Raw genomic sequence first — 15,053 nt, 5'->3', positions numbered from 1 at the left:
AATCTTCAACAAAGGAAGAAAGAATATGTAATGGGGGAAAATCTGCTCAACAAATGCTACTGGGAAAACCAGACAGCCACATGCAAAAGAGTGAAAGTAGACCATGTTCTTTCGCCATTCACAAATATAAACTCAAAATGGATTAAGGACCTAAATGAGAGGCCTGAAACCATAAATTTCCTAGAGGAGAACCCAGGCGATAATTCTCTGACATTGGCCATAGCAACATTTTTCTAGGTATGTCTCCTGAGGCAAGGGAAACAAAAGCAAAAATAAACTATTGGGACTTCATCAAGATAAAAAGTTTCTACACAGTGAAGGAAACCATCAACTAGCCAAAAAACAACCTACTGAATGGGAGAAGTAACAATTTGCAAATGATATGTAGCATTTGCAAATGATATGTCTGATGATAAAGGTTCAGTATCCCAAATGTATAAAATACTAAACCTTTATCATCAGACATATCATTTGCAAATACTACATATCATAACTGAACACCCAAAAAAACAAATAATCCAATTAAAAGTGGTCAGAAGATGTGAACATAACATTTCTCCAAGACATACAGACAGCCAACAGACACAGGAAAAGATACTCAACATCACTGATCACCACGGAAATGCAAATCAAAACTACAATGAGCTATCACCTCACACCTCTCAGAATGCCTAAAATCAACAACATAAAAAACAACAGGTGTTGGTGACAATGTGGAGAAAGAAGAACCCTTGTGCCCTGTTGGTGGGAATGCAAATTAGTACAGCCACTGTGGAAAACAGTAAGAAGTTTCCTCAAAAAGTTAAAAATAGAACTACCCTACAATCCAGCAATCACACTACCGAGTATTTACCTAAAAAAATACAAAAACACTAATTCAAAGGTATATACGCCTTCCCCTGTTTATTGCTGCATGATTTATAGTAGCCAAGACATGGAAGCAACCTAAATGTCCATTGATCGATGAGTGGATAAGAAGAAGTGATATATAGATATGGATATATGGATTATTAAACCATAAAAAAGAATAAAAGTTTGCCATTTGCAACAACATGGATGGAACTAGAGGGTGTTATGCTAACTGAAATAAGTCAATCAGAGAAAGACAAATACCATATGATTTTACTCATATGTGGAATTTAGGAAACAAAACAAGCAAAGGGGAAAAAAGTAGAGAGAGACAAACCAAGAAACAGACTCTAAACTATGGAGAACACACTGATGTTACCATAGGACAGGTCAGTGGAAGGATGGGCAAAATAGGAGATGGGGTTAAGGAGTGCACTTGTGATGAGCACTGGGTGATGTACCGAAGTGTTAAATCACTATATTGTACACCTGAAACTAATATTACACTGTATGTTAACTATATTGGAAATAAAATTTAAAACTTAATTTTTAAAATGGGTGAATTATATCTACCTGCATCAACACAGGTGAGTCTCATATATATAAAACAGTAAAAGAAGCAAGAAACAAAGGAGTAATTATGATTCCATTTATACAAAGTTCAAAAATAGGGGGGAACCACTCTATTATTTATAATTGCTTTCAGAGCCAATAAAACAATAAAGAAGAACAAAGAAATAGCTAACCAAAAGTCACAGAAAAGTTTACCTTTGGGGAGGTGAGTAGCAGAAGGACTGGATTAAGAAGAAACACAGCAGAAGCTCTTTCAATTTAATGGGTAGATACTTCCTGGGATTTTTGTCATAATAATCATTATACTTCGCCATAATCATTATACTTCGCCAATAATCATTATACTTCACCACTAGCCAGAAGGCTTTGTTCCCTATGCTCCTTCCTCTTCCTCCCAAGCAAGATAAACCCTGTGAGTCATGTTAACATCCCTGCTCTCCCCATCCATTTCTGACAACCTCAGGCTTTAGTTCAGGTCTCAGAGAAGCAAGCAAAAGAGAAGCTGGAAGAAGCATGGCAGTCTTGTGGCCAGCAGGGTGCAAATGGCAAAAAGAAAGGAGTCCTATCCATCTCCATGCCCTTAGAGGCAGACACCAGCCTTCTGCCCACCCTGGAAACGGGCAGTGACTCAGCCTGTGAGCACCTGCTGAGGGCCAGCAATACCATTCAAACTCTCCTAGGACCACAGGTGTTTGAGCAGCTATGGTCCCCACTCTCCCACACCCTATTCTCCCCTGGTCACCCCCAGCAGACTCCCAGCTGTCCAGGGCTCTAGGACCCATTAAAGGTAGTCTGTGCTCCAGGCTCTCCCACTGGGCCCTCAGCATCACCTCCCCCAACAAGGGCATCAAAAGGGACAAAAAAATCCCTCTTTCTGCCCCTCCACCGGGTTCAGACCCAAGTCATAAGACTGGGAGTTCCAACTTTTGCCCCCCATGGGCATGCTGCACCTTGCTGGATCCACGACAACTGTTCTTCAGTCTCCAAATTGGAGAAAGTCAAGTCCTCACATCACCTACCTAGCTGCAACTGCCTGGCATTATGCCGATAAGCCTTGGAGCTGCCCATGTGTAGCAAAACTTATTTTCAGAGCTGCATCCTTGAATTTGCTACTCTGGACAGGCAGAAAAGAAGAGTGTTACAGACTCTTCCAGGGGCACCAGGGGTGGATGTGGACAGGGTAATAGAGGACCAAGGATGGGGCACTGGGGGACAGGCAAAAAGAATGCAATGTCTATAGGGGATTTAAAAACAAGGGTAAAACCAACTAAGTCTGTCTGCTTTTTGTTATCATGATGAGCAAGCAATTCTAAACAATGTCAGTGATTAAAAAAAAAAACTCCCTCAAAATACAACTACTGCCATTATTGTCGAGAATGTATGTGAGGTAGGCTGAATTATGCCTTCCGAAAATGTCAAGTCCTAATCCCCTAAACCTAGATGTCACCTGAAGTGCCCAAAGAGATTTGCAGATGGGATTATATGACCAATCTAGAGATGGCCAGGTTATTCCTGATTATCTGGGTAGACCCCATGAAACCATAAGGTCCTATAAGAAAAAGGAGAGAGGATCAGAGTTCAAGAAGGGAAAATCGAGGTGACCACAGAAGCAAGAAGCTGGGGAGGAAGAAGGGTCAGCAAGCCAAAGAACCCAGATGCCTCTAGAAGCTAAAAGCGACCAGGAACCAGATTCTCCTCCCGAAGCTTCAGAGAAGGGAGAGGCCATGATGACATCTTGATTTAGACTTCTCCTTTTTTAAGATTTTATTTATTTATTTGAGAGACAAAGAAAGTGCATGAAGAGGGAGAAGGCCAGAGGGAAAGGGAGAAGCAGCCTCCCCCCTGAGCAGGGAGTCTGATATGGAGCTCCATCCCAGGACCTTGGATTATTACCTCAGCCAAAGGCAGACACTTAACTGACTGAGCCACCCAGGCGCCCCTTGATTTAGACTTCTGACCCCAGACCTGTATTAAAATAAATATGTGTGTGTGTGTGTGTGTGTGTGTGTGTGTGTGTGTGTGTGTTTTCAAGACACCAAGGTTGTGATAATGTGTTACGGCAGCCACAGGAGATGAATACAATATGTAAGCTTCCAATTAGTTCATCTTAATGATTCTTCCTTTCGTAAACATTTATTCTACATAGAAGTTGATTCAAAGGCCCCTGGAGGGGGGCAGTCACTCATCCAGAAAGACTGACCCATGATTAGAACTTCAGGATTTTCAGCCTCACCCCATATTCTGCAGAGAGGGAAGAGGGACTGGAAATGGGGTTAATAACTGATTAGTCCTACATTAGGAAACCTTCATAGAAATCTCAATCCTATGGGTTGAGAGAGCTTCTGGGCTGGTCAACACAACTATATGTGGAAGATAATGCATCCCCAAACCACAGGGACAGAAGCTCCTGTTGGGAGCTGGAATATTGGAATATTTTGGAGCAATGACTGATATATAGATTTCCCATCATTTCACAAATCATAAGAGCAAAGATCAAACTGTTAGGTAGCTATCAAAGGTACTGAATAAATAGTTGTGCTTGTCCTTCCTTTAGGAACTTAGAGGAACTTGAACCCCCTTGTGTTGTGAAACCAACAACTGGCCCATAATGATTCTGAATTTTATTAAGAAATGTGAAGGGGGTATTCTGAGAGACACTGACCCCCATGGAGTTCAATAAAGAAAATTTTTAAGCAAAAGAGGAGGCATTGCAGCAATATCTGGATCTATTCTGGAATATGAAATATCCACAATGTCACAAATAGTTTTACTTCCCATTTATTACTGCAAATAATTTGTCATAGAGAGGTGAGGGTATTAAAATTATCCCCTCTGAGTGTCAAAAATGCTAGGTACTCCATCAGGAGGGTGAAGAGGTGGTCATAAGCTTCTGCCCAATTAATTTCATTACCCATCTCTGCCATATTTCTTCTTAAGATGGAACTTGCTGGTCTCCAGGTCCTCATAGTGCAAACAGCTTAGGGTTCCTGGAGTATCTCCTCTCTTATTGCTCCAGAAAGGGTAGAGTTCTAGCATCCTGAAAGTCCTGATGTCCTTGTGACTTCTCAGCCATGCTAGATGGGATGCAAGAGCAGGAAAGGCAGTTTGGAAGGAGGCCATCTGCTTCTGGAGTTATGGTGGATAGGATTTTCTAATATGCTCTTCTACCGCACTCAGAGGGTGCATAAATTACAACAAACTTTCCTTTAAATGCATTGCTGGACTTGCAAGAATATATTAGAAATCCCCAAAGGTGGCCAGGAGGGAAGTGAATACTAAAACCAAATGCATGAACAAGGATCAAACCCAGAGCTACCAATAGCAGAAATATGGGGGATGGGAGACTAGGTCTGCCATTGAAAATCTTCCAATCTGGGGTGCCTGGGAGGCTCAGTGGGTTAAAGCCTCTGCCTTCGGCTTTGGTCATGGTCTCAGGGTGCTGGGATCAAGCCCTGCGTCGGGCTCTCTGCTCAGCGGGAGTCTGCTTCCCCCTCTCTCTCTGCCTGCCTCTTTGCCTACTTGTGATCTCTCTCTCTCTCTCTCTCTCTCTCTGTCAAATAAATAAATAAAATTTTTAAAACTCACAGAAAATTTTGAAATAAGATGAGATGTTGCCAAACCTAAAAAGCCATCAATTTTTGAGATTTACCACTCTTTCAGGTAATGCTAAGAATGTGAATGTGAGTGTGAATACACTACAAAGTGTGAATCAAGTTATTAAATCACAACAAATGAAAGATGTAGCACAATTTCAGAGAATTTAAATGTGAAAACAAGTTGCAGTGAAAATATTAATTTTAATTAATTTTAATTAAGCAAAAGAGAAAGAGAAAATTGGCCAGGCAGACTTGAGGGAAAAAAGAAAAACCTTCCTGAAACGTCAACTGGCAAGAATTATATCATGATTCTAGCCTCTGTACACTGAATAAAATATCTATATGCATATGTTGTATGTGTGTACAGAAAAAGTGACAGCATTACAAGAAGTTAACAAATCCACCAACATAATGAAATAATTGAGAGATCAAGCAGACAACACATTAACAAGGTTACTGAAAATATTTTAAATGCTATTAACTTCTTTTTTTATTCATTTAGCAAATGGACAAAGATCTTAAGGAAGTGAGAGCAGAAATTCATGTTGATAGCTGAAAGAAGAGCCTTGTCAACATTGAAAATAAAACTGCCGGTTATTATACCAGGGAAAGATTAGTTTATTCCAGAACAACAGAGAATTGCAACCTAAGACAAGCAACCACTAGCAAAACCATAGGTGTGGATGCCCTGAAAAGAAGAGGAACACTCTTTTATAGAGGAAAGGCGAAGTTAGGAGGGCTGTTGAAAACAGAAAGTCCACTGGCGTAAACCAGGAGTTTGAAGTATAGCAGCTTTTTTTTTTTTAAGATTTTACTTACTTATTTGACAGAGAGAGAGGTCACAAGTAGGCAGAGAGGCAGGCAGTGAAAGAGGGGGAAGCAGGCTCCCCGCTAAGGAGAGAGCCTGATGTGGGGCTCGATCCCAGGACCCTGAGATCATGACCTGAGCCAAATGCAAAGGCTCAAACCACTCAGCCATCCAGGTGCCCCAAGTACAGCAGCTCCTTATTGGCTGGACTATTGCTATAGAAGTAGTAAGCCCATCCTCCTCCTGCTAAGGATAGTCATGTAGTAGCTGAAGTAGTATCTACCTGCAAGGTTCCTTATGCCTCTTCCTGTTGGATTTGCTCTTGACTGGAGGCCATAAAAGCTCCCCCTGCAGAACCTCCTGATTCGGTTTTAGTGAGGTTTCCCCTTATTCATTTTCATGGAGCCAAATAATGCTCCACTCTCTGAATTACCAGTTTATTTTTCCATTCATCTATTAAAACACCCCTTGAATCCTCCCCTGTTCAGGCAAGTATGAATAGAAGGGCTATACCCATCTATGTGCAAGCTTTTGTGTAGATGTCCGTTTTCAGGTCATTTGTAGAAATACCAAGGAGCACAACTGCTGGACCATAGAGGAAGAGTATGCTTAGTTTTGTAGGAAACTGCCGAACTGTCTTCCAAGGTGATGCTGTACCATTTTGCATTTGCACTAGCAAGGAACAAAGCGTTCTTGTTGCTTCACTTCCTCACCAGCATTTAGTGGTGTCTGTCTTCTGCATTTGGGGCTTTTTTTTTTTTTTTAAGATTTTATTTGACAGAGAGAGAGAAATCACAAGTAGGCAGAGAGGCAGGCAGAGAGAGAGGGGGGAGGAAGCAGGCTCCCTGCGGAGCAGAGAGCCCGACGTGGGGCTCGATTCCAGGACCCTGGGATCATGACCCAAGCCGAAGGCAGAGGCCCCAACCCACTGAGCCACCCAGGCGCCCCCATTTGGGGCTTTTTAACAAGGGTGTAGTGGTATCTCATTGTTGTTTGAACCACTTATTTTATGCATACAAAAACACTTATGAGCTAGCTGCCTCTGATATACCAAGGAAGACCAAAAGTTGGATTTTTAATAGAGCAGCCAAAATATGAAAATCCTGAGAAAAGTTTAAAATATAAGGACTTCACATGTGTGTATGTTTGGTATTTACAAAGCATTTTTATGACTATTTCCTTCTTAACTGTGCCATACTCAATAACTAGGATTTGGTTCCATTTAATGGACAGGAAAACAGAAGCCAAAGGCACTTGTGCAAGCTGGATTCCTCACGTTTTTGCTGCTGTTTTGTGACTGGGTCAACAGGCTAGAAAATTAACTTCTTTTGTTAAAATTGTAGCGAATGTTAAAGCAAGTTTACTGTGTGCCAAACTCTGCTCAGGGCTTCAGGGACACAGAGCTGAATAAGACGACTCCGGGGGAACCCTCAACTAGGTAAAAGGTGTGAAGGCTAGCCGAAAAACCCTCTTCACCTCCGCTGAGCTTTGGGTCTGGGGGGGCCTCAGGATGAAGGTACCACACACGGCCTAGGACCCTGGAGTGGGGGGGTGGGGGAGTCTCCGGCCCTGGAGGAAACGACACCCAGACATTTTCGACTGTAATTCGAAGAAGGAAAACTAACCTTTCAGCCAGCTGGGACGGGTCTGGGTCTGGCTGCCTACTAAAGCCGAAGGGGCTACTGGAGTTAGTCTGAAGATGCCACAGACTTTTTATCTTTGTTTATTGTAGGAAGATCGTACTTATAAACTAAAAATATGTAACTCAGTGCTCCATAAACCCTCCAAGAAGAAGGTACACCCAGAAGGAATCACCCCAAAACCAAGGTGACGGAGGATAAAACCACACAGGTAAGGGGGAAAGGAGGAAGAGCGTGCGCGTATACGTGCGCGCTCACGGCCATGGGGCGTATTGCCCCGCCCCGTTGACGGGCGCGCGGCCCGCGCCTCGTTCTACGAGAGGCGTGGCCGTAAAGAGGCAGGGCCGTGTCGTGAAAGGGGCCGCAACGCGCAGGGCGCTGGTTGACGGCTGGGACTCCATTTTGTTCGCGGCTTCTCTGCTCGTAAGTCGCTCGTTTCCGTGGCTTCTGTGAGGCGAAAAGTTTAAAAGGGGTAAAAGTTTTAAAGAATATTCTGGAAGTCTATCGGTAAGCCTAGCGAGTCTCCATTTTCTCTCCGCAGCAGACGTCGGCAGCGCGGTTCGGAGAGGCGGCGAGAATGCGGCCCTTGGACATCGTCGAGCTGGCGGAGCCCGAGGAGGTGGAAGTGCTGGAGCCCGAGGAGGACTTCGAGCAGTTCCTCCTGCCCGTCATCAACGAGATGCGCGAGGACATCGCGGCCCTCACGCGGGAGCACGGCAGAGCCTACCTGCGGAACAGAAGCAAGCTGTGGGAGATGGACAATATGCTCATCCAGATCAAAACGCAGGTGGAGGCCTCGGAGGAGAGCGCCCTCAACCATCTGCAGAACCCCGGCGACGGCGTGGACGGCAGGGCGGCCAAGAGATGCGAGAAGGCCGAGGAGAAGGCCAAGGAGATCGCGAAGATGGCAGAGATGCTGGTGGAGCTGGTGCGGCGGATAGAGAGAAGCGAGTCGTCCTGAAGGAGCGCGGGCGGTGAGGCGGGGCGGCGGCGGGGCGGCTGGGGGGACTGGGGGCGGGGAAGTGAACGCGAGCCCGGCTCGCACCCGGGTCGGCGGGGTGGGTCGCCAGGGTAGTTGGCAGAGAAGGTGGTGGGCGTGTGTCCGGTTGGGGCCCAGAGTAACGGTTTCTTGGAGGACGACAGTCGTGCGGGCTTGTAGGGAAACTAAGTCACGCGAGGGGCCACTGAGGAAGGGGGTGGAGAGGGAAGGCCGTTCCGGGACGATCTCAGAATTTGCTGGAAGACTGGAGTGGGGGAGGGGGCACCTCGCATGGTCGGGTTGGTGAGGGGCGTTGGTTGCTGTTTTTCTTCAGGATTTTAACCTCTTAACGATGATTTCCTCCCATCTGGGCTTCAGGTTTCCAGCCAGCGGATTCTGGTCAACTGATGGAGATTGGCTGACATCCTTGAGAAGCTGAAACCAGAGAGCCTTTTGTTTTCTCCTTTTTCCTCTGTCTACACTCTGTCCTCACTTACACTACGTTTCTGCTATGGTCTGTGGTGGATGACCTCAAAACAAGTTCCGACCGTTCAATGTTTTTGTTTGGGGAAGTAGTTTTCATTTGGAAGGTGCTCTCACACGAGAATTAGGGCCTAGATTGTAAGCTCTTGCGGCAGTCACGTTTGTTCCTGGGCTTTGGTTATTTCTAAATTTTGAGGTGCTTTGTGCTTTCTTGTGTGACTTGATAGCTCCCTGGAACTTTGAGTCTCTGTCACATGAGACTCAAGAGTTGGAGTTTTCCAGCTTTGGAGCTGCTGAAGGAGCTGCGTTACTTCTAGAATATTACTTCATGCAGCAGCTGCTGAAGAAGCTGAAGAAGAAGGGACCAGACGTCAACTGGCAATGTGAATGGAGCTGATCTGGCTAGGACTGATGAATCAGAAGGCAGTGGGACGATGGTAGTGTCTGTATTTTGGGACTTTGATTTCTGTGTGAGACCAAAGGAGAAGAGATGTATTTTGTTCAAAATTTAAATTTTATGTGGCACACTATCTGATGTAACCTATCTGGTCAGTTTGGACAACCCAACTCAGCTTTATTTGATGTGGAACCTAGAATAGGAGACAAGATCTTGGTTTTGTACACATTGATGTAATACTCTGATGCATTTCAGGGGATTCTGGGCATAAAATGGAAGAGATACTTGCAAAGGCTCTTGAGGGGCTGGGAAAGGAAAGGAGGACTGTCTGCATTGGACCCTAAACTGGACAGGGACTAGGTATTTTTGAAGTTCATAAATCGTCCTGCTCTAAGTTCATTTGAGTAGCAGACCTGACAAGTATTTGAGGTCAAAACCCTACCATGTGTATTAAAAAGAAAAAAGAAAAAAAAAAGTTAATAAAAGTATTCATTTGCTTGAAAAAACAAAAGACCTAAAAAGTTATTGACTAAAATTTTATTTCTCTCAAAATGAAATCTTCTCCTTGATTGTCATTGCCAAATGGAAGATGAATTTCTTACTGGTTTTGAGGCTTTCGGAAAGCCTCTGGTCGTGGGAAAGAATTATCTCTGCATGCTGCTATAGGAGCTGGTCAAGGGAAGGACAGACTTGGTTCTTAGCATAGGAGGGGACCTCCTAAAATCCTGTGGTCTGGGTCATTGCTTTTAGAGAGCCAAGCCGGAGTAGTACTTTCAGTCACCTAACCTAAAAAACTAGAACATTAACCCTCACGTAGGGAATATTTTAATAAGTCATAATTATAACAGTGGTAGATCACACCACTCCCAGCACCTTCAGAAATTAAGGGCTTACTCCCCAGCTGCTGGAATTATTGCTGACAGATAGCCATCAGCTGGTCAGCCCTCTTGAGAAGACCCTCTGCTTAAGAGAGCTGCTTTTGCCAAGTTCATGCCCCCTTTCCTAGGTGGCCTGTATCCAGTGACGAACTGGCTAAGAGTCTAAAGGCTCTTTTCTCACCACAAGTTGGGACAACTTTGAAGGGCAGCTGTGTGACTCCCTGGTGGGTCTCCTCGGGCTCTTGCTAGGACAACCTCACAGCCCCACTCCTCTGCCTAGTCTAATGGACCTCCCCTTTCACAGGGTCTAATCCCTAATAAACTTAACCTGCACTGTATTTTCATCTTCAAGTCGGCTTCCTGGGAAGCCCAGTTGGTCAGTGTAAAACAGTAGGAAACTCACAAGCTACATGTCCTATCTCTGGGAGAGTTAAGCATTTCAGAGCAAGGAACTGGTGAACTTAGAGGATGAGTACAGTTTCTGAGAACAAGAGAATGAGGGATGTCCAAGCACAAGGACCAATGTGAGAAAATCCCAGAAGTTGCAAAATTTTCTCTAAGCATCTTAATGGTAAAAATTGGATAGGATGAAATTATGAACAAGGAAACAACAGCCACGAGAAAAGTTAAATTTGGTAATTTGCTAAAACTAGGAAATTAACATTGGTACAATACTACTAACCAGACTATAGACTTTATTCTTTCACCAGTTTCCCAGTTATAATGCCTGTTTTACTGTTTCAGGATACCACATTGCATTTGGTTTGTTGACTTTTAAAACGAGGAATGGCACAAAATTCAAAAGATAAAAAAAAAAAAAGGTGGCCCTTTCCTACACCAATCTTCCCCGTTGCCCTCTAAGAAAACAACCATTTACCAGTATCATATACCCTTCCAAATATCCATATTTGAGTATATACATACATACTCTCCCAACCTTGGGATTTTTGGGGTTTCTTGTCTTTACAGAGATGGTAGCACACTGTATAACCTGTGAATGTCCTTTTTTTTTTCCCACCTAAAACTGTGGTTTGAAAATCTTACCCTATTTATTTATTTTTTTTTAAAGATTTTATTTATTTATTTGACAGAGAGAGAGCACAAGTAGGCAGAGAAGCAGGCAGAGAGAGAGGAAGGGAAGCAGGCTCCCTGCTGAGCAGAGAGCCCGATGTGGGACTCGATCCCACGATCCTGAGATCATGACCCAAGCCGAAGGCAGTGGCTTAACCTACTGAGCCACCCAGGCGCCCAATCTTACCCTATTTAAACATCAAGATCTGCATTCTTTTTTCCAGTGGCTACATGGCATTCACTGTTTGTTGTCCTATAAACCGTGAAGTAGTCAGATGATCCTTACAGGTTTGAGAACTTGCATTCTAAATTACTATCCAGTAACTCCTTACTTAGTTCCTCCTTCTTGTAAGAAACCACCAACTCCAATATCCCCAGCTTCTGAAGTCTACCCTCAGTCGAGCTCCAGCGTTTGGAGCAAGCAAATCTTTCATTTTCTAAGCAAAGAATGTCCTAAGGAACCATTCTGAGAGGTAGTCTTCTGGGACTGTACAATCACGTCATTGAGTATGACCAGGGTTGCCAGAATTTTTTATTATATATCTATATGTCCTTTATAAGCCCCAGGTTCTCTGTCCCTTTCATGGCTGTCCTTCAGAGTTCCAGTTATGTACAGCTATGCAGAAAGGCCTGCTGGGGTTCTTGGCCAGATTCTCTCCATTGTACAGCCTGCCCGGAGCTGGAACCTATCTTTGCTCAGGTGCTTCAGGTGTAACGAGTGTCCTTTTTTTTTTTTTTTTTAAGATTTTATTTATTTATTTGACAGGGATCACAAGTAGTCAGAGAGGCATGCAGAGAGAGACAGAGGGGGAAGCAGGCTCCCTGTTGAGCAGAAAGCCCGATGCAGGGCTTGATCCCAGGACACTGGGATCGTGACCTGAGCTGAGGGAAGAGGCTTTAATTCACTGAGCCACCCAGGACCCAGGTGCCCCGTAACAAATGTCCTTTTATATCAACTGCTATTACAGAAGGAAGCATGGGGGCTGTGGGAGCATAGAGCTCTGGAAAGCCATCTATCTGAGAGGAGATAGACAAAGTAATTTGTAACAGAAGTTCTGATGAGAAATGGAGGAAAAGTATGCAGAATGTGCACAATCTGCTGGTCTCATGCTTAATACGAATCAGGCTGGGAAGACCACAAAGTGCTCCTACAGAGGCTTCTGCAGCTAGTCAGCTGACATGACCCCAGGGAAGAAAGCAAGTGTAATTCTAGTGGACATGGCAGGACTGACAATAACCAAGGATACAATCAACACTTGCGGGGCAAGCATTAACAAAAATGATTCTGGGGCACCTGGCTGGCTCAGTCAGTAGAGCATGCAACTCTTGATTTGGGATCATGAGTTCAAGCCCCACTTTGGGTGTAGAGCTACTTAAAGTAGAAAGTATTTTTTTTTTTAAATTACTCCAAGTGAAGGGAGAACTCCACGGAGTTCTTAACCTTGCTGAAGATAAAACTTTAGAATCGTGGCTGCCATTAAACAGAGGGACTGGGAAACAGGAGATCTGACTCCCAATCATCCTGCTACTGCTCTCTGTGTGATCTTGGGCAGATATTGGCTTGTCTGAGGTTATTTCCAGCACAGGCATTCCATGTGACTTCTAGAACTAAAGCTCACCTGGCACAAAATGCTGTAGAAGCCATTAGTATATATTGCACTTCCTCACCCCCTCGTGGGTAAGTGGGTGTGGTTGTGGGTGGGAGAGAGAGGGAGAATGAGAGAGACGAATTCTAGCCAGTGACTTGTGAAGGAAAGTAGCACGTGTCACATCCAAGCTGGAACCTCCAACAGGAGACCCTCCAGAGTCCTCTGTGGCTCAGGAGCCATTCAACATGCAAGATGGTGGTTGATCATCAGCCTATGTTCCTTTGATAAGTGTAGTTTCCTTGCCAACCTATGATGAATACATAGCACAAACAGGGAAGACCTTAGTTGCTTTAAGACCCTGAGATTTGCGGTGGGGAAGGGGGTGGGGTACCTGGGTGGCTTAGTGGGTTAAAGCCTCTGCCTTCAGCTCAGGTCATGATCTCAGGGTCCTGGGATCAAGCCCCAAATCGGGCTCTCTGCTCAGCGGGGAGCCTGCTTCCCCTCTCTCTCTGCCTGCCTCTCTGCCTACTTGTGATCTCTGTCTGTCAAATAAATAAATAAAATCTTTAAAAAAAAAAAAAAGACCCTGAGATTTGGGAATTGTTATGATGACGTGAGCCCCACTTAGGTGACTGATAATTTCATCCTTTCTTCCTCTCCTTGCATTTGATGAAAGGGTTGTCCGTCCTTCTCTCTAGGCCTAGAGCCTTGTTTGTCCTCACATCCCTCCCACTTGTTCAGGGCATTCTTCCTCAAGCAACAACCTTCTTTCTCACTCATTCGTAGCTGTTTACTTTCTTCTGCCCTCAAAAGACTCCGAGGTGAAAGAGCCCAAATTCAAGTCCCTGGTCCTGGACACTTCCTCCTTCCAGGCAGCAGACAAACATGGAATGGGTTAAGTTTCCACCATCTTTTTAAAATAAATGGAGATTTGTTACCTTGTTAACACTGTGGCCAAATAAATAAACCAATCCAGGGGTTACTTCACTGCTGCCCAAAATAGAACCTAGTTCTATTTTCCTCTTTTCTGATCCCCATAGTGCTCTGTATTTCCTTTCTCCTGTTTACATCCCCACTCCTTCTTCCTTCATTCACAGAATCCTCCATTCCATTATTCCCAAACTCACCAATATTGTTCTTTGCCTCTTAAAAGCATGTTTCTTTACTACCTGTGACAGCTTCAAATAGACTCCCCCAAGCCCTGGGCTTTCCTGCAGTCTCATTGGTGATGGTCCCCCACAGCACGCAACTGATCAAGGGCTGCATTTTTGACAGGAAACAAGTAAAAGGTCAGGATTTTGACAAGGACATTGTCATAGCGATGGATGGTGTACACTGAAGGGATGGATGGGGAAATAAGTAGGAGAGCTACATGAGAAAGCAGCTGTTAAAGTAAATTGCTCAGGTTAAAAAGAAAAGGTACGGGTGACTATAGCACAAATGTCACCTAGGAGGACAGGGACATGGTCAGAAAGGAGGAAGGCTGAGCAGGTATTGAGCAGGTTTGGGGCAATAACAAGCCCCAAGTCACCATTGGGAATAAGCAGCCAAGGGACATTGAGGAGCTCATCAAATGGGAGGAGGCTGGGGGCCTGGGGACCAGGTGTGGGATGGCCATGGAACTCATCCAAGATGATGACAGGACGTGGGGTGGAAAGGAAGGCCAGGAGCTGGGTGCCACAGTATACATGAATGAGGGAGCTCCAACGTGGGGAGGGGGACAGAGGATGATAACAGTGGGGAAGGAGATAAGGTCGTGAGATGAGCAGCACACACTCTAAAGGAGTGCCGCCTTAGAAAAGAGGGAGGATGATGAGGAGGTATAGCGATGACCAGAGGACAGTCTTGCCCCAACTCCTGACCAAAGCACAGGGAACATGGGGAAACCAGCTGCTTTCCCTTCATGGACCTGAGGGCCATGTGGCACAATTCTCTGGGGACAGTCCAGTAAGGGGCAAGGTTGGGGTGGAAGGCAGGGAGCCAGGCAATGGCTCACCAATTCCTATAGGGCCAGGAGAGGGTTTTGGGGTAGAGAGCATTATGGGAAATTTGTCCTAAGAAAAGTGCCCCAGGCAGATTTCTACTTGGTTCATCAATGGGACAGACAGGAGTGATGAGTGTGGTAAATTAAGTCCTGAACATCGTCTGAGAGCAGATGGGTAGGGCCTTGGCATGACCACTATGGCAGAG

The 15,053-nt window shown here is 44.8% G+C and overlaps 1 protein-coding gene across 2 annotated transcripts; it reads left to right on the top strand.

Moving 5' to 3' along the window:
• The first annotated feature begins 7,800 nt into the window (after nt 1-7,800).
• MRFAP1 (Morf4 family associated protein 1) lies at nt 7,801-9,831 on the top strand. Of its 2 annotated transcripts, none has more exons than XM_032333774.1 (3): nt 7,801-7,889; nt 8,011-8,440; nt 8,824-9,831. In XM_032333774.1, the coding sequence occupies exon 2, from the start codon at nt 8,044-8,046 to the stop codon at nt 8,425-8,427; it is 384 nt and encodes a 127-aa protein (XP_032189665.1). In that variant the 5' UTR covers nt 7,801-7,889; nt 8,011-8,043; the 3' UTR covers nt 8,428-8,440; nt 8,824-9,831. The 2 variants fall into 2 exon arrangements, with proteins under 2 accessions (XP_032189665.1, XP_032189664.1); XM_032333773.1 differs by having other exon boundaries at nt 7,810-7,889; nt 8,008-8,440.
• The last annotated feature ends 5,222 nt before the right edge of the window (nt 9,832-15,053 follow it).

The sequence above is a fragment of the Mustela erminea genome, chromosome 2 (genome assembly GCF_009829155.1).
Source record: "Mustela erminea isolate mMusErm1 chromosome 2, mMusErm1.Pri, whole genome shotgun sequence".
NCBI classification, from domain to species: Eukaryota; Metazoa; Chordata; class Mammalia; order Carnivora; family Mustelidae; genus Mustela; species Mustela erminea.
Note: the sequence above shows the minus strand (reverse complement) of the source record. Positions and strands in the feature narration are given on the sequence as shown.

Excerpts from the sequence above, each read along its gene's own strand:
- MRFAP1 (XM_032333774.1), top strand. The coding sequence starts at position 8,044 with ATGCGGCCCTTGGACATCGTCGAGCTGGCGGAGCCCGAGGAGGTGGAA.